The 20,681-nt window shown below is 25.6% G+C and overlaps 9 protein-coding genes across 9 annotated transcripts; 5 read left to right on the top strand and 4 right to left on the bottom strand. All coding sequences in view use genetic code 12, as the record gives it.

Annotated features, from left to right (window-relative positions):
• Nucleotides 1–15: 15 nt before the first annotated feature.
• STN1 (Stn1p) lies at nt 16–1,245 on the top strand (the record flags this gene model as incomplete). Its single annotated transcript, XM_051762967.1, has 1 exon — nt 16–1,245. The coding sequence occupies one exon, from the start codon at nt 16–18 to the stop codon at nt 1,243–1,245; it is 1,230 nt and encodes a 409-aa protein (XP_051619854.1).
• A 276-nt stretch (nt 1,246–1,521) lies between these two features.
• On the top strand, nt 1,522–2,067 carry RPS24 (40S ribosomal protein eS24; the record flags this gene model as incomplete). Its single annotated transcript, XM_051762966.1, has 2 exons — nt 1,522–1,524; nt 1,663–2,067. The coding sequence occupies 2 exons, from the start codon at nt 1,522–1,524 to the stop codon at nt 2,065–2,067; spliced, it is 408 nt and encodes a 135-aa protein (XP_051619853.1).
• Nucleotides 2,068–2,263: 196 nt separating this feature from the next.
• KGF54_002481 (mRNA splicing protein) lies at nt 2,264–3,040 on the top strand (the record flags this gene model as incomplete). The annotated part of the gene is made up of 1 exon (XM_051762965.1): nt 2,264–3,040. The coding sequence occupies one exon, from the start codon at nt 2,264–2,266 to the stop codon at nt 3,038–3,040; it is 777 nt and encodes a 258-aa protein (XP_051619852.1).
• Nucleotides 3,041–3,054: 14 nt separating this feature from the next.
• SEC6 (SNARE-binding exocyst subunit) lies at nt 3,055–5,514 on the bottom strand (the record flags this gene model as incomplete). The annotated part of the gene is made up of 1 exon (XM_051762964.1): nt 3,055–5,514. The coding sequence occupies one exon, from the start codon at nt 5,512–5,514 to the stop codon at nt 3,055–3,057; it is 2,460 nt and encodes an 819-aa protein (XP_051619851.1).
• A 119-nt stretch (nt 5,515–5,633) lies between these two features.
• On the bottom strand, nt 5,634–7,496 carry KGF54_002479 (uncharacterized protein; the record flags this gene model as incomplete). The annotated part of the gene is made up of 1 exon (XM_051762962.1): nt 5,634–7,496. One exon carries the CDS (start codon nt 7,494–7,496, stop codon nt 5,634–5,636), a length of 1,863 nt encoding a protein of 620 aa, XP_051619850.1.
• A 383-nt stretch (nt 7,497–7,879) lies between these two features.
• Nucleotides 7,880–9,466, bottom strand: KGF54_002478 (uncharacterized protein; the record flags this gene model as incomplete). Its single annotated transcript, XM_051762961.1, has 1 exon — nt 7,880–9,466. One exon carries the CDS (start codon nt 9,464–9,466, stop codon nt 7,880–7,882), a length of 1,587 nt encoding a protein of 528 aa, XP_051619849.1.
• Nucleotides 9,467–9,680: 214 nt separating this feature from the next.
• KGF54_002477 (uncharacterized protein) lies at nt 9,681–10,028 on the bottom strand (the record flags this gene model as incomplete). The annotated part of the gene is made up of 1 exon (XM_051762960.1): nt 9,681–10,028. The coding sequence occupies one exon, from the start codon at nt 10,026–10,028 to the stop codon at nt 9,681–9,683; it is 348 nt and encodes a 115-aa protein (XP_051619848.1).
• Nucleotides 10,029–10,844: 816 nt separating this feature from the next.
• On the top strand, nt 10,845–11,504 carry KGF54_002476 (glutathione S-transferase family protein; the record flags this gene model as incomplete). Its single annotated transcript, XM_051762959.1, has 1 exon — nt 10,845–11,504. One exon carries the CDS (start codon nt 10,845–10,847, stop codon nt 11,502–11,504), a length of 660 nt encoding a protein of 219 aa, XP_051619847.1.
• A 2,296-nt stretch (nt 11,505–13,800) lies between these two features.
• On the top strand, nt 13,801–18,357 carry KGF54_002475 (pleiotropic drug resistance family ABC transporter; the record flags this gene model as incomplete). Its single annotated transcript, XM_051762958.1, has 2 exons — nt 13,801–17,912; nt 17,970–18,357. 2 exons carry the CDS (start codon nt 13,801–13,803, stop codon nt 18,355–18,357), a joined length of 4,500 nt encoding a protein of 1,499 aa, XP_051619846.1.
• Between the last annotated feature and the right edge of the window lie 2,324 nt (nt 18,358–20,681).

Genomic DNA, 20,681 nt, shown 5'->3' with positions numbered 1-20,681 from the left:
GAATACCTCATTTGTATGACTGATTGGGGTCCTGGTGAGAATCATATAGTCTTACAGAATAAACACAAACAATTTTATAGACCGGAAGTATTTGGGGAAGCTGAGACTTATAATAAAAGCGTACCACTATTTATAAATGATATAAGAAATTCAATTGATTTATTTAAAACATATAAACATGTTTCATTTCAAATGAGTGATACTTTGATGATCAATAATTGGCCTATCAACCAGGCAGAAATATTTGGTAGAATTATTGGAGAAAAATATCAACCAGAAAAGGACTTTGCAACTTTAACTATTGATGATTATTCAGGTTCTAGACTGATTTTTGTGATTAGAATGACATATGATAATATACTTGAAAGTAATATTAAAATATTTGAAGAGAATTATGGTAAACTAATCCGAATGGTTGGACATTTTCATAATAATCAATTTAAAGTTGATAATTTGAATATTATTAACAACAATGATATGGAAATTGAATTTGGATTTTGGTCAGAAAGAGTTGAATTTAGGGAAACAATACTAAGAAATGCTTGGAAATTTGAACCAATTGCTAAATCTCAAAAGGTTCAAGAAGAAATTGTTTTCAAATTTAGTCAAAGAGAATTACAAAGGAGAGAAGAAAGAGAAAAATTGAATTTAACACTGGATGATATGGTTATGACAAGTAATATTGAAGATTCATTAGTTGTTCATGAGAATAAAGCCAATGAAATAATAGTTGATTTGACTGATTCACCAGAACTAAAAGCAGAACCTGAAGTTATAGTAATCAGTGATGATGAAGATGAAGAATATCAATTTAAATTGAAAATGACAAATATAATAAAAAAATGTTTGGTAGTGATCATAGAAAACTCATTTGAAGTAACTACATTAAAAGAATTAACTGAAAATGAGTCTGTATCCAAATTAATCCAACCTTTAAGTCAAAAGTCGTTAATAATGAAAAGAATTGGAGTATACTTTTCAAAATCAGATCTTTTCCTGGTGGAAGGTAATATTATTAACTCCTTTAAATTTGATCAAATTTATCATAACATCAAAAAATATTTAAATGAAAAAACTAATTTTAACGTTGTTAAATATGTTAATCATATTAAGTTAAACTTCAACGTAAATGTTGAATACAAATTGATTAATTATTTAATAAATTATATCTTGATAAATACAAATAAAAATTGGATTTATTTGAATGATGAAAAGAAATTTATTAAACAAACTAATTTAGATTAAATAGATAATTATTAAACAATTTGAAATATACGAGATTCTACACAAATTAAATTTACGGAAATATACAAGATGCTAATAACCCTATTCTAACTTTATACACGTGAATTGCACGCCTTTTTTAGTAAGTACCAAATTGGTAGCCTACTTTCACTTTAACATAGTAACTCAATTTCATAGTATTGAAAAAAATGAAAAATGATTTTTTACTAACAAACGAAAAGTAATAGAACTTTATCACCAATCTACTATATATAACTTATATCACATAATACAAGAATGGTATGTTCAAAATTGGAGAATAACCACAGGGTAGACATTTGAATTTAAAAATAGACCAACAGGGGAGTTTTATCAATCAAGTGTCAATACAAATGTACCTTTCAACTTTTAGAATTTTCATACTAACATCAATTTTAGAGTGACTCAGTTACTATTAGAACTAGAAAAGTTATCACCAACCCATTATTATCAAGAAGACAATTTGTCATTGATGTTTTACACCCAGGTAGAGCTAATGTTTCAAAAGATGAATTAAGAGAAAAATTATCCGAAATTTATAAAGCTGAAAAAGATGCTGTTTCAGTATTTGGCTTCAGAACTCAATATGGTGGTGGAAAATCAACTGGTTTTGGTTTAATTTATCAATCAGTTGCTGATGCTAAAAGATTTGAACCAACTTATAGATTAATCAGATACGGATTAGCTGAAAAAGTTGAAAAAGCTTCAAGACAACAAAGAAAACAAAAGAAAAATAGAGAAAAGAAAATCTTTGGTACTCAAAGAAAAGCTCAAAAGAAAGCTGCTAAAAGAAATGCTGAATAAACAAATTTATAAATCATCAAACTGTATAATACATTTTAAATTCTGTAATTTATTTTTTTGCATCCTTGATGTATTAATTTACAAAATCAAATAAATAATTTAAAAAATTGGGGAATAAATTTTGAAAGTGATGTAGATTAAAATTGATCTCTTTAACCACCACCAATAACTTTTTTTTTTTTTTTGAGACCACAATATGTCAGAAAGAAAAGCCATTAATAAATATTATCCTCCAGATTATGATCCATCAAAAGTAGTACGACAAAAGAAGAATAAAAATGTTAATCAAACTATAAAGATTCGTATGATGGCGCCATACTCAATGAGGTGTCTAAAATGTAATGAATATATAGCAGAAAGAAGATCATTCAATGCAAGAAAAGAAACTACTGATGAAAAATATTTAAATATAAAAATTATAAGATTTTATATAACGTGTCCTGGATGTAATAATACAATATCATTCAAAACAAACCCTGCAGAAGCTGGTTATACCCCAGAAGAAGGAGCTGTTAGAAATTTTGAACCATCAAAAAAGAAAAGAAAACAAGAAGAAACTGATGATGAATTACTAAAAAGATTGGAAAATGAAGATATTGAAGATAAAAAATTTCAATTATTACAAAAGAAAAGACAAAAGAATCCATTTTGGAAAGAACAAGATGATTCAAAAGGTGATGTTATGGAAAAATTCGAAAAAAGATTAATTGAACAACAAAAACAACAACAAATAAATGAAGAATTGGAAGCGATTCAGAGGCAAGTAGAATTGAAGAAAGAAGAACCCTTGGAAGAACTAATAACAAAAGAAAATTCATCATCTTCACCGCCATCAAAACCTACAATTGTGGAAAAAGTAATAGCAAAAGAAAGTTCTTCATCTTCACAACAAAAACCTACAATTACATCAAAGATAAAACTTACTAAAAAAAAATTCATGTCAAATTTAAACTATTCATCAGATAGTGACTAATATAAAAGTTTAACTCAAATATTTATTTCAAAATTATCCAAAGTTAATACTGAAAATTGAGGTGCATCAACTTTATTATGATAATCGTTTTGTAAATCAATCAATTGTTTTTCTAAAATTTTCCATTGAGTTTTTTCCATATCTTTTCTACAATAAACGACTGCTTTAATATAATCTAATGAACAATTATAAAAAATAGGTAAAATATCAGAAGACCAAATTGCTGGAATATTAATCATTGGATCGGGACAAGTAGCTAAATCTCCGATTTTTTCAATAGCTGATAATGAAGTAAATAAATATTGTAAATCCTTTTTAGTGAATAAATCTTGTAAACCATCAAATAATAATTCAGCATCTAACCTTATTCTAGAAGCAAATGATTTATAACCTTGAACTTCTGGATTGATTTTTTTACCATCACCATACAAGATATTTTCAAACCCAATTTTTAAATATGAACAAACAAAATTATCTAATAATAATTGAAATAAATCTTTATAAACTGTATAAATGGAATAAGATCTTAAATCTCTCATATATTCTGCAATGGTTTCTGCTATTAATGAAGCCATCATTACTTCTCCAGTTTGTTTTTGACCATCTTCTAACCATTTTTTACTAAACAATTTACATAATTCGGGGTATAAATCGTTAATAATGATTTTACATATTGAATTTGATATTTTTATAGATAATTCAATGGAATTGTCTGTAGTTGTTTGAAATGCTTCTGATATTCTAGTATGATAATTTGAATGAACTTTATCTAGGTATGTTTTTGTAAATTTTTCATTTATTGTTTCATTACTTATCTCCAATGAATTTGCTAATGCTGATAAATATTCAATAAGTCCCTCTCTTGAAATATTTTGTTGTTCTTCTGGAGTTAATTCATCAATATTCACAATTGTTGGCTTTTTGGTAAATAATTTTTTTGCTTTACTTTCTTTAACTAAAAATTTCTCATTATTGAAGACCGTAAAATATCTATCATTTTCTTCATCAATTATTGTCTTGAAATTTTCAATTCTTATTGTTGTACATGAACACCAACTTTCAATAACTTCAACTAAAATTTTGGAGTATTGTGATTCTGCTGCAACATCAGCTTGTTGTTTCAACATATTCAATGGAGTTTTAAAATCAGGTAAAACAAATGCTGAAATGTGTATACTAACAGAAGTTATATTATTAAAATTATCTTCATCTTCAATAACATCTTCATATGGATAAACATCAGGTGCTTTTAATCTTTCAGTGAAAAATTTTGTTTCTTGATTTATTAAGCTTTGATTCCATTCTTTCATTTTCGATGTGATTGAATTTAAATAATCATCAAGTACAGTAGTTTTCAAATCTTCACCAATAATTGAAGTTGTTTTACCGTCACATTCTTTTATAAAATTTTCAAATTTTTTATCATACAGTAATATTTTCAAAATATCTTCAGCTGGTGGTTCTTGATTAATCATTTCCATTGTAAAATCGTGTAATTTATCATAATATACTTTTTGTACAAATTCATCAATCCCCCATTCTTTTGGAAATAAAGGACTTAATACTTCATGAATAAATAAAATTTCTTCTTCTAACCATTGTAAATTATCGTACAATGCAATTTTATCTTGTGAATAAAAATTTATACATTCATTAAATTGTGATTCAAGTGATATTTTAAATTTTTCAAAAAAGAACTTTTTATAGTGTCTTTTTTTGCTTCTGAAATTTTGATAATCTTGATTTATATCAAATTTAAGTAATTGTAAATTATCCATTAATTCTAATTTTATATCTTGTTGATCTTCCCATAAAATTATTGCAATTAGATTATATAAACAAGTATAATTATTATCCCTTGCAGTTTCCGTTATCGACATGATACATTCATTAACTAATTCATCAAATAATTTAATAGTTTCTTTTACATTGGATATAATATTATAAATAATTGATTTTAAATCATCAGATAATGATCTTGTATAATATTCCAAATAATCTTGAAAATTCCGTATTTGTGTATATCTATAATGAATTCCCAAAAAATTTGGTAATGGATATAATAAATCATCATGAATCCCATTATATTCTTTTAATATTTCATTATTTAATTCTTTTAGTAGTGGTTGTAAATTTTTAATATCAATATATAAACTTGAAATTTGATTGAAAGATTGATTTATAGTTGTCATTTCACGTATGATTTCATAATCTTTTACTGATGTTATGGATTCTTCATGAATTTGTTTTATTTTGGATACACTCCCTTGAATATCTGTCATTTTCTTCATTGTATTATCTAATTGAGCTACATTGTCTCTAATAGAATCAATTTGTAATTGCGTTGAAGTTGATAATTTTACATCAATCGCTGATTTTTCTTTGGTGAATTGTTGTCGTATTAATTCTATCTTATTTAAATCATCTTCCGTTTTGATTAATCCTCCGATCTTTGATAATGCTATGTCACTCATTTAATAGTGGGTGTGTTGTCTATAAAAGTATAAATATTACAACCAACTACAAAATAAATTAAAACATTTCCGCTACCAAACAATTTACAATTTTTATTACTTACACTATTTACTTTTTTTTATTTATACCTCCTTGGTTGTTGTTGTTGTTGTTGGGGTGGTGGTGGCGGTTGACTAGTTTGATAAGGATTCTGTATCATATTAAAATTTTGTGGTGGTGGCATAAACCACATAGGTTGTGGGAATTGAGGTTGTGGAGCCATTTGAAAATTATATGGAATTGGAGCAGTTGTTGTTATCATTGGACTTGGAATAAATGAAGGTGATCTATATATTGGTTTAGGGAATAATGATTCATATGGTTCTTCAATTGTTGAATCCCAAGTAGGTGGAGTTTGGAATGATTTTTCATACACCACAGTAGAACCTTCTGTTGCTTTAGATTTTATAGTATTAAACATATTAAATCCATTCCTAAAAGCTTTTAATTTTTCATCTTGTTTTTCTTTAGTTGGAACATTTTGTATTCCTCCGAAAAAGTCTTGTGGTGATACGTGGTGATGTCTTTTAGTTGAACCTTGTGAACTTATACTTCCATTTGAATATGGTCGACTATTGCCTGGTCTCGGTGATTGATATGGAACTTGAGCATTGACTCTTGGTGGTGATGCTAAATTTGCAGGTTTAATAGATGGTGTAAAAGCAGCAGCATTTGGATTTAATTTAAATTTTGATACTTTTTTCTCTGGTTTTGGAGGTTGTTGTGGTTGTTCTTCTTTTGGTGGTGGTGGTTGTTGTTTTTTCAATATTTCATCTTGTTTTAATTTATCTTTTGACAATATTGGTAATAAATCTTTTGGCATTTTATGTGGAATTTTAAAATTTGCACTAAATTCTCGAAGTGAATTAATTTCACTTTGTGCATTAAGTCTAAAAGATTCATTTGGTACAATTGGTTTTTGTGGTATTGATTCTGGTTGTTTTTTTGTTGTAGCAGAACTTGAAATTATAGCAGGATCATTATGATATTGAGCTGCTCTTTGTCTTGGTGTAGCATATTTATTTGAATCTATTTGTGTTGTTGGCGGTGGTGGTGGTACTTGAGATTGCTTACTATTTAATCTTAATGCTGCCATTAATTCGTCACCTCTTCTATCAACACCAGAATATTTATCTTCTTCATCCATACCACTATCATCTATTTGAATACCTCTTTCTTCTAATATATGACGATCAGTGGTTAATTGTTTTTCAATTTCATCAGCTATTTTATTTGCTTTAGCAACTTTTTCATAATAATCTGGTGCATTTTTATCAATTCTTGTTGTGTATATATGTTCATCAAAAGTACTTTCAACCCCAAATTTTTCTTGATTAACTTTAAATTGATCCCAAGGTCCCAGAGTATCTTCTAAAGTTAATTTCAGTAATTCATCACCTGCTTCAGGTTCCCATTTAACAAAATCACGTTCTTCAAAAGTTTTTTTGTTGTTTGAAATATCTGAATCAGTTTTAAATTCTGTTTTGGGAACAACCAAAGTATCATTAATATTCAAATCAACTTCAAAATCAATTAAATCTTTTGATTCAATAATAAGATGTTCTGGAATTTTGTCGAGATTGGTTTTTTCATTAATTAAACTTTTACTAACTAATTGTGGATTTTTAATAATTAATGATATTGGTGAAGTTTCAATCGATAAATCTGTTGCAACCAAAAGACCTTGGTAACGAGAACCATCTGTAGTTGTTACAATACATTGTTTCCCAATTGATTTTGCAATTAAATAAACTAATCTATTATCTCCTAAATCTGGTGGTGGTGGTGGTGTTGAATTATCATTAGTTACGGAAGTGTTGGCGGTTGTGGTGGTTGTGGTGGTGGTATTTACATTATTGGTACTGCTATGACGTGAATTAGAACGACGATGACCATTCTTATTATTATTATTTGAACGATTATTTTGTTGTTGACTTTTCATAATTAAAGCTTAGCCGAGTTTGGTAAAAAAACAAATTTCAAAAAAAAAAAAAAAAAAAAAAATGAACCTAGTTAATTAGGAAAAAAAAAATGATGACTAATGATGACTGATGATGATGATGATGATAAGTAGTGGTTGTAAAAATGAATGATGGTAAATGAATGGGGGTACAAAAACTCTTGGATTTGAGTTGTTATGTATTGTTGTTGTTGATAAAAATAAAATTTATTCTTTTTGGTGTTAATTTTTTTTTCTTCTTTAAATTTTTATTTACTTTATTTTTATCTTTACTAAGATTTATGATAGAGAGAACACATACGAACTACACTTTGAAAGAACTAAATTTTTATCATGAAAAACATCATTTATTTATATAATACTCTCTAACAACATATTTTAGTTAAATTATATCCAATATTAACATTATCAACTTTATTATTATAATAAAGTAATATAAATTCTTTTAAAAATTCAATATCTTGTAAACTATAAGGATCTAATTCCATTTCAATCATATCTTGATATGAAATATTTAAATTTATTTTATTTGTTAGTTCTTGATCTTGATTTTGATCTTGATCTTCTTGCAATAATGATGAAAAATCATTCTTTATTAATTGTAATTCTTCATTTGTTTCAATTATTAATTCATCAATATATTTAAACCATTTTATAGTTAATTTATGGAAAAATCCAATTATATTTAATAAATCAATTAAATCTAAAATTTTTTTATTTTTTGTTTGTAAATCAATTAAATCTTCATCTTCATCTTCATTTAATTGTTGACCAGCAGATGCAAACCATGAAAATGCAAACCAAAAGGATTCTGACCATGTTATTGTTTCTATAGCATCTGATTTCCACCATGAAGGTTCATTTATTATTTGATTTGGTGATATATCCGTATAAGATTTATTTCTTGAAATTTCTTCATCATCATTTCTTGAATTTATTGAATTTAAATCATCAGTTGATATATTTGATTTATTTGTAAATTTAATTTCTTTACTCATTAAATTACAATATAATGATTGAAATTTATTATAATCTCTTATAGTTGACTTCATAGATTGAGTTTCGTTAGATTGTTTAAAAATTCTTGATTTATTATTTTCAATTTCAACTCCAATATCGTATACTGGATGAGTTTTTAAAATTTCATCACTTGTTACTGCAATATATCCATTTAATTTATAATCTTTTAATAATCCAGTTGATGATTCATTAAGTCCTATATTATATAATGGTTGTTGTGCTGATAAATTTTTATTAACTTTAATTTCTTTGGGTATTACTGATAATATTGATATTAAATAACTAAATGATGTAATTATATGATAAGTATCTTGTTGATTATTATTATGATGACATTCATTAAATATTAAGATATTTTTTCTTAATAAACTTTGTTTATAAATGGTAAATATTAAAGGTCCTAAATATTCAAATAATTTTGGTAAATTTAATAATAAATGATTCGTAACATTTGATGATTCTTTGGGGACTGTTAAGTTTGTTGTTGATCCAATATTTTTTAATACGTTTGAATAATCATTAAAGTCTATGCCTTTGTTTTTTATTAAATCTTCTTCTAACTTATCTAGTACTTCATTTATTTCATCAATATATTCCCAACCATTATTTATAAATTCATTTGGTCTCCATTCATTTTTTGTTGGTTCACATAATATACCTATTGAAAACATTTTTAAATTATTTCGATCATTCGAGTCATCTTGTTTATTTATTTGAAATTGTTTAAAACAACTTAGTCCATAATATATTTTATTATTTGATTTATGACTTATAAAAGTAGTGGCATTTTTAAAATCATGTATACCACTTGGTAATGATTTATATTCAACTGCATCAAATGAAAAATTCTGTAGTGTTGTGTATGACCATTGTAATTTATAACCTGATTTCATATCAAATTCTGATAAAAATATAGCGACAACTTTAGACATTATTGTGGGTGATTTGTCTTTTGGTGATTGTCTTTTGATATTAACTTCAATATATTTTTTTTCTTTTAGAATTTAAGGAAATCTGTAAAGAGAATGAAAAAGATATAGATTAATTGAAGAAGAAATTCAAATTACGATTTTAAGATCTATAATTAAATAATATTGTCTTTAGATTTAAATTATACACATAAAACTGTTTTAATAATTATCAATATTAAGCTCTAATTCTTAATATAAAATTAACAATTACTGCAATTAATAAAAAGAAACATAACATAGTTGGACCAAACCTATCATCATAAGGACCAGAACCTCTTAATCTAATAGCTTTTGCTCTCCAATGATAAGTAACTAATGCATAAATCATTGTTAACATTGCAATAAAAGTAAATAATCCTGCAGAAATTCTACCAATATAATCACCAAAATTTAATAAACCAACTCCTAAAGATCCTAATATAATTGTAAAATTTAACCAAGATAAAAAAGTTCTTTCATTTGCAAAAAATACTTTTGGTTCTACTCTTGCTGGTAAAGCTATTCTTTTATTAGTTGATGACATTTGTATTTGATGAAATGGTTTGAATTATAGAAGCAACTGAATATAAAATTTATCTTATCAAGTACAGAAAAAAAAAAGAATTGATTAATTGATAATAATAATGAAGTGAGTAATAAATTTTGAAATATACTAATGAAAACTCAATTCTAATTTTGTAAACACTTTTGAATAATAGATTAGATCTTTCTTTCGATATAATCCAATAGATCTATATTGTTGAATAATTTTAAATTTTAATTTATTGGTTATTTAATTTTATTCTTTTTCAATGTTACATTCAAATCTTTAGTATTGGAATTTAAATCTCTAAGTATATAAAAAAAAGCCGCATTGCTTTATTTAATTAGACCAAATAATTTTTATCTAATATTAAATGAGCACGTGTTTGCTGTAACAAATGAGCTATCGTTTGAGATTGAAATTTGGTATTGAAATCTACATTATCGTAATAATAATCATTTTCATTGAATGAATTACCCTTTCATAATTGGAAGAATTAATACCCAAATTATCACATGATGTAAATAAACAGAATTTAGCATCCTCTCGTATCTTATTTATTTAAGTTGTTCTGTTTAGAATAATAGTTTAGTATTTCATTGCAACTAGCACACGATACTAAGAAATTTGAAACAAAATTATTCTAAACTTAAAAATTAATTTAGTCAAGGAGCCAGAGTTTTAAAAAAAATATGAAACGAATTTCTTTAAATTTAAAATTGTAAAGTCATTTAAAATCTCATCATTATCCCCCTTTTTTTGTGGTTTTCATTAATTTTTAATTAATCAATTAATTTTGAATTTACTACTAATATAATGCCAACTTTATATGCTGGACCAACTGGTAATGGTAGAAAACCTTTAATTTTAGTTAAATTATTAGATGCACCAATAAATATTCATTTTTTAAAATGGCCCAAAAATACAGAAATTAAACTGGATTGGTATTTAAAAATTAATCCAAATGGTTCACAACCAAGTTTATATGATGAAGAAAAAAATTTAAAATTATTTGAAAGTAATTTATTATTACAATATATTTCAAATTTATATGATGAAGAAGAAAAATTTAGTTATAAACAAGAAACAAATTTTGAATTATATTGGGAACAAAGAAAATGGTTAGATTATCAATCAGCTCAATTTTCAGCTTATACATTATCAAGAGCAAATAATTATTCTAAAAGACATTCAAATGATGAATTTACTAAAAATGATGTAATTTATAATTTTAAAAAAATTTATCAAATTTTAGAAGATCAAATTATTCAAAATGGAACTGGTTGGATCATTGGAAATAAATTTACTATAGTTGATATTGCATGGCTTGTTGGAAATCATAGAAGAATTGAAAAATATACTGATAGTGATTGGGAAATTAAAGATTTTGAAAAATTATATCCAAATGTTAGTAAATGGTATAAAAATTGTTTATTAATTAAAGGAGTTCAAGAAACTCTTGATAGAAGAGAATGAAGAGTGTTAGTTGATAAAATTTTTCCGGTTCAAACAGATATTTATGTACTCAAAAAAGTCAAAATGAATAAAAGTTTTCCTTCTTACAATATAAAGCTATTTCAATACAGCTTAATGTAGCATCTCTAGTGCTAATTAATTCCCCACACTTAATGAGTTAAATCTCATATTTTGTGTCCAAACTGGTTTTAATTTATTTGTAACATCAATAATATTTTTTTTGCAACAAAATACAAAATATTTGTTTTGCTACTCAATTCTTACTTTCACAGCTTCATTTAATTTTCCTTTAAATTTTAATTGTAACACAGCAATCTGGTGATGCGAATCATAATTGGAGTCTTAAGGAATTCGAAAAGTTCAATGAAACTAACTATATATTTAATAAACCACCATCGAATACAACAATTAATGAACAAGCCTTCTTTTAGTTAATATATTGCTTCAGTAACATTAAAGCAAAAGGTATATAGAGAAGTATGTCAACAGTAATGGCTGTGGTGATATACAACATGTAAAACAAACAAAACAAAAACAAAATGATGATGATAAATGTAAATAATCAAATCTTTGGTTTCAACTTTTGTAGCATCTTCGTTATAGCTTATCCATCATCTTGATTGAATATTTGTTTGATTCATCGAAACATTAGTTGCTTGGATGGTTGACTTACTTTTTTAGTACTAAGTTGGGTTTTAAAATTGTATTCTTATTACCATATTTATACTGAAGTGCGAATATAATATTAAGCAATTCTGTCAAATCTTAAAATTTAAAACTTTTTGTTTCAAAAATGTTTCAAAACTGTTTCAAATCTTGTTAAATCAATCTATATATTTGATTTAAAAGCTGAGAGGATTTAAAGGTCAAAGATTTGTTTAATTTTTATATTTACAATTTTTATTGAAAGTAATATTTGTAATCTTTTTAAATATTAATATATAATTACAGTCATTAAATATAATAGTTATTACAAAAAAAAAAAAGCTTGGAACTTTTTAAAAAAAAATACTCGGGATTGTTTAGAAATTGTTTAAAGATTAAATTCTATTAGATCTTTAAACTGAATGATTAGATTTAATTCAATAATAATATAAATTAAGATCTGATTGGATCTAATAGTATATCATAAATATTATAAATTTAAGTAAATAATTTCTTTAAAAATATATTATATTATAAATATTGGGAATAAAAAAAATAAAATATTCTTCTATTTATAAGAAATTTAAAATTAAAAAGATTGAAAAATAAAATAAAATTAAATAAATTAAAAATAATTTTAAATTATCCGAGATTTATAAAAATATCCGTAAATAATTATTTTATCTTATTAAAATATTTTATTAAATTAAACGATGAAATGCAATATATAAATAAATTGATAAATTTATTAATTAATGATACTATTATCAATACGATCAAATTGAACGAACAAAGTAGATATTGAATTAAAAAAAAAACTAATCCACGTCAATAAGGCTGAAATTTAATATGGGTTTGTAATTTATAAATAGAAAAATAAAACAACACTTTATGCATATATTCTTTGTATATAACCCATATATTAATTTTTTCTTATTTTTCTTAGGTCGAATATTTAGTTTCAATTCCAAAGCATGGCATAATTTTTGGCACATAATTTTAATACATAATGCATAAATTAGCCGTATGCTGTCCTAAAATTTTTCTTTTTAAATGTTAATGGAATTTGAATTATTGAATTTTTAATAAATTTCACCACAAATTAAAACTCTTCAGTAAGTCTATATGAATAATTAAGATTTGTATATAATATTATTACTTTACAAGCTGATAATACAATCATTAGAGTTAATTAAGTAACAATATTGATTGAATCATAAAGAGGTTTATCAAATGCTATTGTAATAAAATAGAAATTCAAGTTTATAATCATTTAGACGGCGTTATGATTTAGGACGGATTTAATTTAACGGATATTTGATTTTTTTTTTTAAACCTGAATTTACCCTAAATTTTATTTTGTACTACAAATTAAAAAAATTAAAAAAAAATAAATTCTGCAAAATTTAATTTCAGATTTTTTTATATTTAATATTTATATAAATAAATATTTATCTATGAATCATTCAATGTTTATTTATTAAATTACTATCATCAATTATTTATCAATTAATTCATTCACTTATTCCATTTATTCTATTTTTTGTTTTCATTTTCATTATTCTTATTTTATCTATTACTTCATTAATTTATTTAATTATTCAATTCAATTCATATAAGATTTACAATTTTAAAATAATTGACTTGAAATATGTCAAATTCACCTATAAAATGTAAAGAAGATTCTATTAATAGGTTAGAAAATCAAAAAACTAATTCATCTTCTTCAATTTCTCATTCTATTGATGCTTATGAAGGTATTGATGAAAATAATGTTAGAAATTTAGCTAAAACTTTTACAAACAATTCAAATGATGATGAAATACATTCAGCTATTGGTTTACATAAATATTTAACTAATATGTCAACTGTACCTGGTATTAATCCAGTAGCTGAAATTCCAGATGAAAGATTAGATCCAAATTCTGATAATTTTGAAGCTAAATATTGGGTTAAAAATATTAAAAAATTATTTGATTCAAATTCTGATTATTATAAACCTTCAAAATTAGGTGTTGCTTATCGTGATTTAAGAGCTTATGGAGTTGCTAATGATTCTGATTATCAACCAACAGTTACAAATGCTATATGGAAATTAATTACTGAAGGTTTTAGATATATAAAGAAGGAAGATCAATCAAAACAATTTAATATTTTAAAACATATGGATGCTATTATGAAACCTGGTGAATTAACAGTTGTATTAGGTAGACCAGGTGCTGGTTGTTCAACTTTATTAAAAACTATTGCTGTAAATACTTATGGTTTCCATATTGGTAAAGAATCAAAAATTACTTATGATGGTTTAACTCAAAAAGATATTGAAAAACATTTTAGAGGTGATGTTATTTATTCAGCAGAAACTGATACTCATTTCCCTCATTTATCAGTTGGTGATACTTTGAATTTTGCTGCTAGATTAAGAACTCCACAAAATAGAGGTGAAAATGTTGATAGAGAAGCTTATGCTCAACATATGGCTAGTGTTTATATGGCTACGTATGGTTTATCACATACAAGAAATACTAATGTTGGTAATGATTTTGTTAGAGGTGTATCAGGTGGTGAAAGGAAAAGAGTTTCAATTGCTGAAGCATCATTAAATGGTGCAAATATTCAATGTTGGGATAATGCTACAAGAGGTTTAGATTCAGCAACAGCTTTAGAATTTATTAGAGCTTTGAAAACTTCAGCAACAGTATTAGATACTACACCATTAATTGCCATATATCAATGTTCTCAAGATGCTTATGATTTATTTGATAAAGTAGTTGTATTATATGAAGGTTATCAAATATATTTTGGTGATTCAATACATGCAAAAGAATTCTTTATAAATCAAGGTTGGGAATTCCCACAAAGACAAACTACTGCTGATTTTTTAACTTCATTAACAAATCCTGCAGAAAGAATACCACGTCAAGGTTTTGAAAATTTAGTTCCAAGAACTCCAGAAGAATTTGAATCTCGTTGGAAAAATTCATCAGAATATAAAGCTTTGATTACTGAAATTGATCAACATTTTATTGATTGTGAACATTTAAATACAAAACAATTATATCATGATTCTCATGTTGCTAGACAAGCTAATCATACTCGTCCTGGATCTTCATATACTGTTTCATTTAATATGCAAGTTAAATATATCATGTATAGAAATTGGTTAAGAATTAAAGGTGACCCTTCAATTACTATATTTTCAATATTTGGTCAGCTAGTTATGGCTTTAATTTTATCATCAGTGTTTTATAATTTACCACAAACTACAGATTCATTTTATTATAGAGGTGCTGCTATGTTTTTTGCTGTTTTATATAATGCATTTGCTTCACTTTTAGAAATTATGTCACTTTTTGAAGCTAGAGCTATAGTTGAAAAACATAAGAAATATGCACTTTATCGACCATCTGCTGATGCTTTAGCAAGTATTGTTAGTGAATTACCTGTTAAATTAATGATGTCAATGTCATTTAATTTTGTTTTTTATTTTATGGTTAATTTTAGAAGAAATCCAGGTAGATTTTTCTTTTATTGGTTGTTTTGTTTCTGGTGTACTTTAGTGATGTCACATTTATTTAGATCAATTGGTGCTGTTTCAACTTCTCTTGCAGGTGCAATGACTCCAGCAACTACTTTATTATTAGCTATGGTTATTTATACTGGATTTGTTATTCCAACTCCATTAATGTTGGGATGGTCAAGATGGATTAATTATATTAATCCAGTTGGTTATGTATTTGAATCACTTATGTTGAATGAATTTCATGATAGAGAGTTTGAATGTACTAGTTTTATCCCATCAGGTCCAAATTTCAAACAATTTTCAATTGCAAATAAAGTTTGTTCTGCAGTTGGTGCTAGACCTGGTAGATCATTTGTTAATGGTACTGATTATTTACAAGAAGCTTATAGATATACTAATGGTCATAAATGGAGAAATTTAGGTATTACAATTGCATTTGCTGTTTTCTTTTTAGGAGTTTATGTTGCATTGACTGAATTTAATAAAGGTGCTATGCAAAAAGGTGAAATTGTTTTGTTTTTAAAAGGTTCATTAAAGAAACATAAAGAACAAATGCAACAAAAAGCCCATGATTCAGAATATGGTGGTATTCCCAATGAAAAAGTTTCATATGAAGCTGCAACAGAGGCTGAAAAATTTGAAAAAGGTGGAGAAAGTGGTTCAGTTTCTTCAGCTCCAATTCCAGAAAATAAAGAAATTTTCTTTTGGAGAGATTTAACTTATCAAGTTAAAATTAAAAAAGAAGATCGTGTTATTCTAAATCATGTTGATGGTTGGGTTAAACCAGGTCAAATTACTGCATTAATGGGTGCATCTGGTGCAGGTAAAACTACTTTATTAAATTGTTTATCAGAACGTGTTACTTCAGGTACTATTACTGATGGGGTTAGATTAGTTAATGGACATGCTTTAGATTCTTCATTTCAAAGATCAATTGGATATGTTCAACAACAAGATTTACATTTACCAACTTCAACTGTTAGAGAAGCATTACAATTCTCAGCATATTTAAGACAACCAAGACAAGTGTCTAAAAAGGAAAAAGATGATTATGTTGATTATGTTATTGATTTATTAGAAATGACACTTTATGCTGATGCATTAGTAGGTGTTGCTGGTGAAGGTTTAAATGTTGAACAAAGAAAAAGATTAACTATTGGTGTTGAATTAGTTGCAAAACCTAAATTATTATTGTTCTTGGATGAACCAACTTCAGGTTTAGATTCTCAAACTGCATGGTCAATTTCTAAATTAATGAGAAAATTAGCAGATCATGGTCAAGCTATTTTATGTACAATTCATCAACCATCAGCTTTATTATTAAAAGAATTTGATAGATTATTATTTTTACAAAAAGGTGGTGAAACTGTTTATTTTGGAGATTTAGGTAAAAATTGTCAAACCCTTATAAATTATTTTGAAGAACAAGGAGCAGATCCATGTCCACCAAATGCTAATCCTGCAGAATGGATGTTGGAAGTTGTCGGTGCTGCACCAGGTTCACATGCTAAACAAAATTATTTTGAAGTTTGGAGAAATTCAAAAGCTTTTAATGATGTTCAAACTGAATTAAATAGAATGGAAGTTGAATTATCAAAATTACCAAGAGATGAAGATCCAGATTCAAAATTAAAATATGCTGCACCATTATGGAAACAATATCTTTTAGTTAGTTGGAGAACTATAGTTCAAAATTGGAGATCACCAGGTTATATTTATTCAAAATTATTTTTAGTTATTACATCATCATTATTTAATGGATTTTCATTTTTTAAAGCAAATAATTCTCAACAAGGTTTACAAAATCAAATGTTTTCAATTTTTATGTTTTTTATCCCATTTAATACTTTAGTTCAACAAATGTTACCATATTTTTGTAGACAAAGAGATGTTTATGAAGTTAGAGAAGCACCTTCAAGAACTTTTAGTTGGTTTGCATTTATAACTGGTCAAATTACTTCAGAAATTCCTTATCAAATTGTTGTTGGTACTATTGCATTCTTTTGTTGGTATTATCCAGTTGGATTATATAGAAATGCTGAACCAACAGATAGTGTTAATTCAAGAGGTGTTTTAATGTGGTTATTTATTACTTCATTTTTTGTTTATACTTCAACTATGGGTCAATTATGTCAATCATTTATTGAAATTTCAGAAAATGCTGCTAATTTAGCTGTTATGTTATTTACAATGTGTTTGAATTTCTGTGGTGTTTTAGTTCCAGGACCTCAATTACCAGGGTATGTACAAAACTTTATTTTGGTGAATTTCTGATTATTTTTACTAACTTTTCTTAGGTTTTGGATTTTTATGTATCGAGCAAATCCATTCACTTATTTAATTCAAGGTATATTAGCAACTGGATTAGCTCATACAAGAGTTATTTGTAATGAGGCAGAATTAATGGAAATAAATCCACCATCAGGTCAATCATGTAGTCAATATTTAAGTGAATATGCAAATCAAGCTGGTGGTTATTTAGATACTGTTGGTGGTTCATGTAGATACTGTGCAATGAGATCAACTGATATTTTTTTAAATTCAATAAATGCTAAATTTAGTGAAAGATGGAGAAATTTTGGTTTAGTTGTTTCATTTATTGCTATTAATATTATTTTAACAACTTTCTTTTATTGGTTAGCAAGAGTTCCAAAAGGTAATAGAGAGAAAAAGCATAAAAATTAGTTTATAGATTTATACATTTAATTATATAGAGTAATGACAATTATTAATTTTGAATTGATTAATTAAAAATAATGATATAGTGAATAGTAATTTATTTCAAATGACTATTAAAATTTTCAGAAAGTTTTGAAAGTTTTTGGTAAACTTATTATTATAAGTTTTGAAGTCAATTTTAAGATATAAAACACAAAAAAATGAAAATGAAAATTAATATACCAAACAAACAATCTGTTCAAAATGAATCAATTTACTCATATTTCGTTACCTATAAACAAGTTGACGTGTTAGGTGAAAATTTTGAAGTAGTAAAACAATCAATCTATTAAATATTTGTCAGTATCATAAAATTATATGAGTGTTTGTATTACCAAAATTTCTTATTTCAATAAACTGTAATGATTTTTCAGTTGAAACTAATATTAAACAATATCATATTCAGCTTTGTAATAGGTTTATATATTTGACACTTATAATCAAGTTTATTTGAAAACCTTTTAATTTTTACGATTATTTTAGTTTAATTATCGATAAGAATTTGGTCCAAAATTAATCATATAATATCATATACGAATAATTAACATTATATTCAATAAAATGTAAAATTTGACTATCAAAAATTCAATAAATGTTTCGTTATGTAAGTAGTAAAGACGAAACTTGAAGAAAAATTATTAGTTCTTCAAAGTTGAATGAAATTTAATGATGATATAATCTAAATTCAATAGTTGGGTGAGTATATAGAAAATTTGGATTTAATAGAAAATAGACAGGAAATAAAAAAAACTTAATTACTGAGGTTGAGATTTAGTATTTTTTTAGCTTTGTAAAATTTAGATGGTAGATATAGAAAGTAAATTAAACAGTTCAAATTTAATAAATTTTATAAATTAGATTATTAAGTGATCAGTTGATCTAAAGTTTCACAGTGTTGTTCAACGATCTGTGTTTTTATTTATAAATTGAAGTAATTTTATGAGGAAATTTCTACAATATTTTAACATACTAAATTATTTTCGCAATTCTCAAGGGAAAAGCTAACAAATTTGTTAGTGCGAAAATTCTCAAGGGAAAAGAAAAATTCTCAAGGGAAAAAAAATCTAATTCTCAAGGGAAAAATTTTTATTGTTAGTAGTGTAAAAAACTCAAGTTTAATTTTACGCACTTGGTGAGTGTTTTAAGGTCTCAAAAATTTCACGCACTTTCAATTTTGGTGCGTATTTTATATGTCTCAAAAAATTTACGCACTTACATTTTTAGTGAGTGTTTTACATGTCCAAATATTTTAAGTCAATAAAAATTAAATAGTAATTAGAAATAATAAATTAAACAGAACAAATTTGATAAATTTTGTAAATTAGATAACCAAGTGATCAATTGATCTAAAATTTTACAATGTTGTTCAACAATCTGCGTTTTTATTAATAAATTCGAGTACTTTTATTAGTAAATTTCTACAATATTTCTTTTCAAATAAAAACTAATAAAAATGTACAAATTAACAAGATGTTTAATTAAATTTATTGTTCACAAGTATATTGGACTTATGATCAATCAGCTTGACTTATTTTGTCGTTGAAAAATTAATATTTGTTTAAGAATTTCTTATATAATTTTTAAAATTGGTGTCAAAATTTTGTGAAAATTTTTTAGAGTAAAAATATTTTTAGTATTACTTTATACACAATAAAATAGTCTTATTATTACTTTATAAAAAATTATATGTTCAGTAATTATATGAGTAAATATGTACAGTGATAATTTATTAAACTGAATATCTATATAAGTAGAAGAAAATTAATAAATAGTTGAGTAAGTGAGTTTGGATTATTTTATGAGGTACGAAAAGTTTAAAAATACGAGATTTTTTTAACCGAGGAAAATTTAAAAATACGAAGAATTTATATCCGAGCGAAAAATTTAAAAATACGAGTTTCTTATATCCGAGACGGAGTTAGTTTTGAAAGACGGAATTTTTTATCGGATTACGGAATTTTAATATTTGTACGGATTTGTGTTTTGAAGTACGGAATTTTTTTAGGAAATTACGGAAATTTTTCGGAAAGTTAAAAATTAAGTGGTAGCGTATTGTATATGTACGTTGGGAGGTAAAGGTTTTTGAGTTGTAAGAGTTAATATTGAATTAGATTACTTTTCAGTATAACGAAACGAGGGACGAGGGATGTGGCGGTACGGATGGGATGGATGTTGGATGGGATGTAGCGGTACGGATGTAGCGGTACGGATGTAGCGGTACGGATGTTGCGGTACGGATGTTGCGGTACGGATGTTGCGGTACGGATGTTGCGGTACGGATGTTGCGGTAC

The sequence above is a fragment of the Candida jiufengensis genome (genome assembly GCF_024610255.1).
Source record: "Candida jiufengensis strain CBS 10846 chromosome Unknown scaffold3, whole genome shotgun sequence".
NCBI lineage: Eukaryota > Fungi > Ascomycota > Pichiomycetes > Serinales > Debaryomycetaceae > Lodderomyces > Lodderomyces jiufengensis.
The sequence above is the reverse complement of the archived record's forward strand: the minus strand, read 5'-3'. Positions and strand labels throughout refer to the sequence as shown.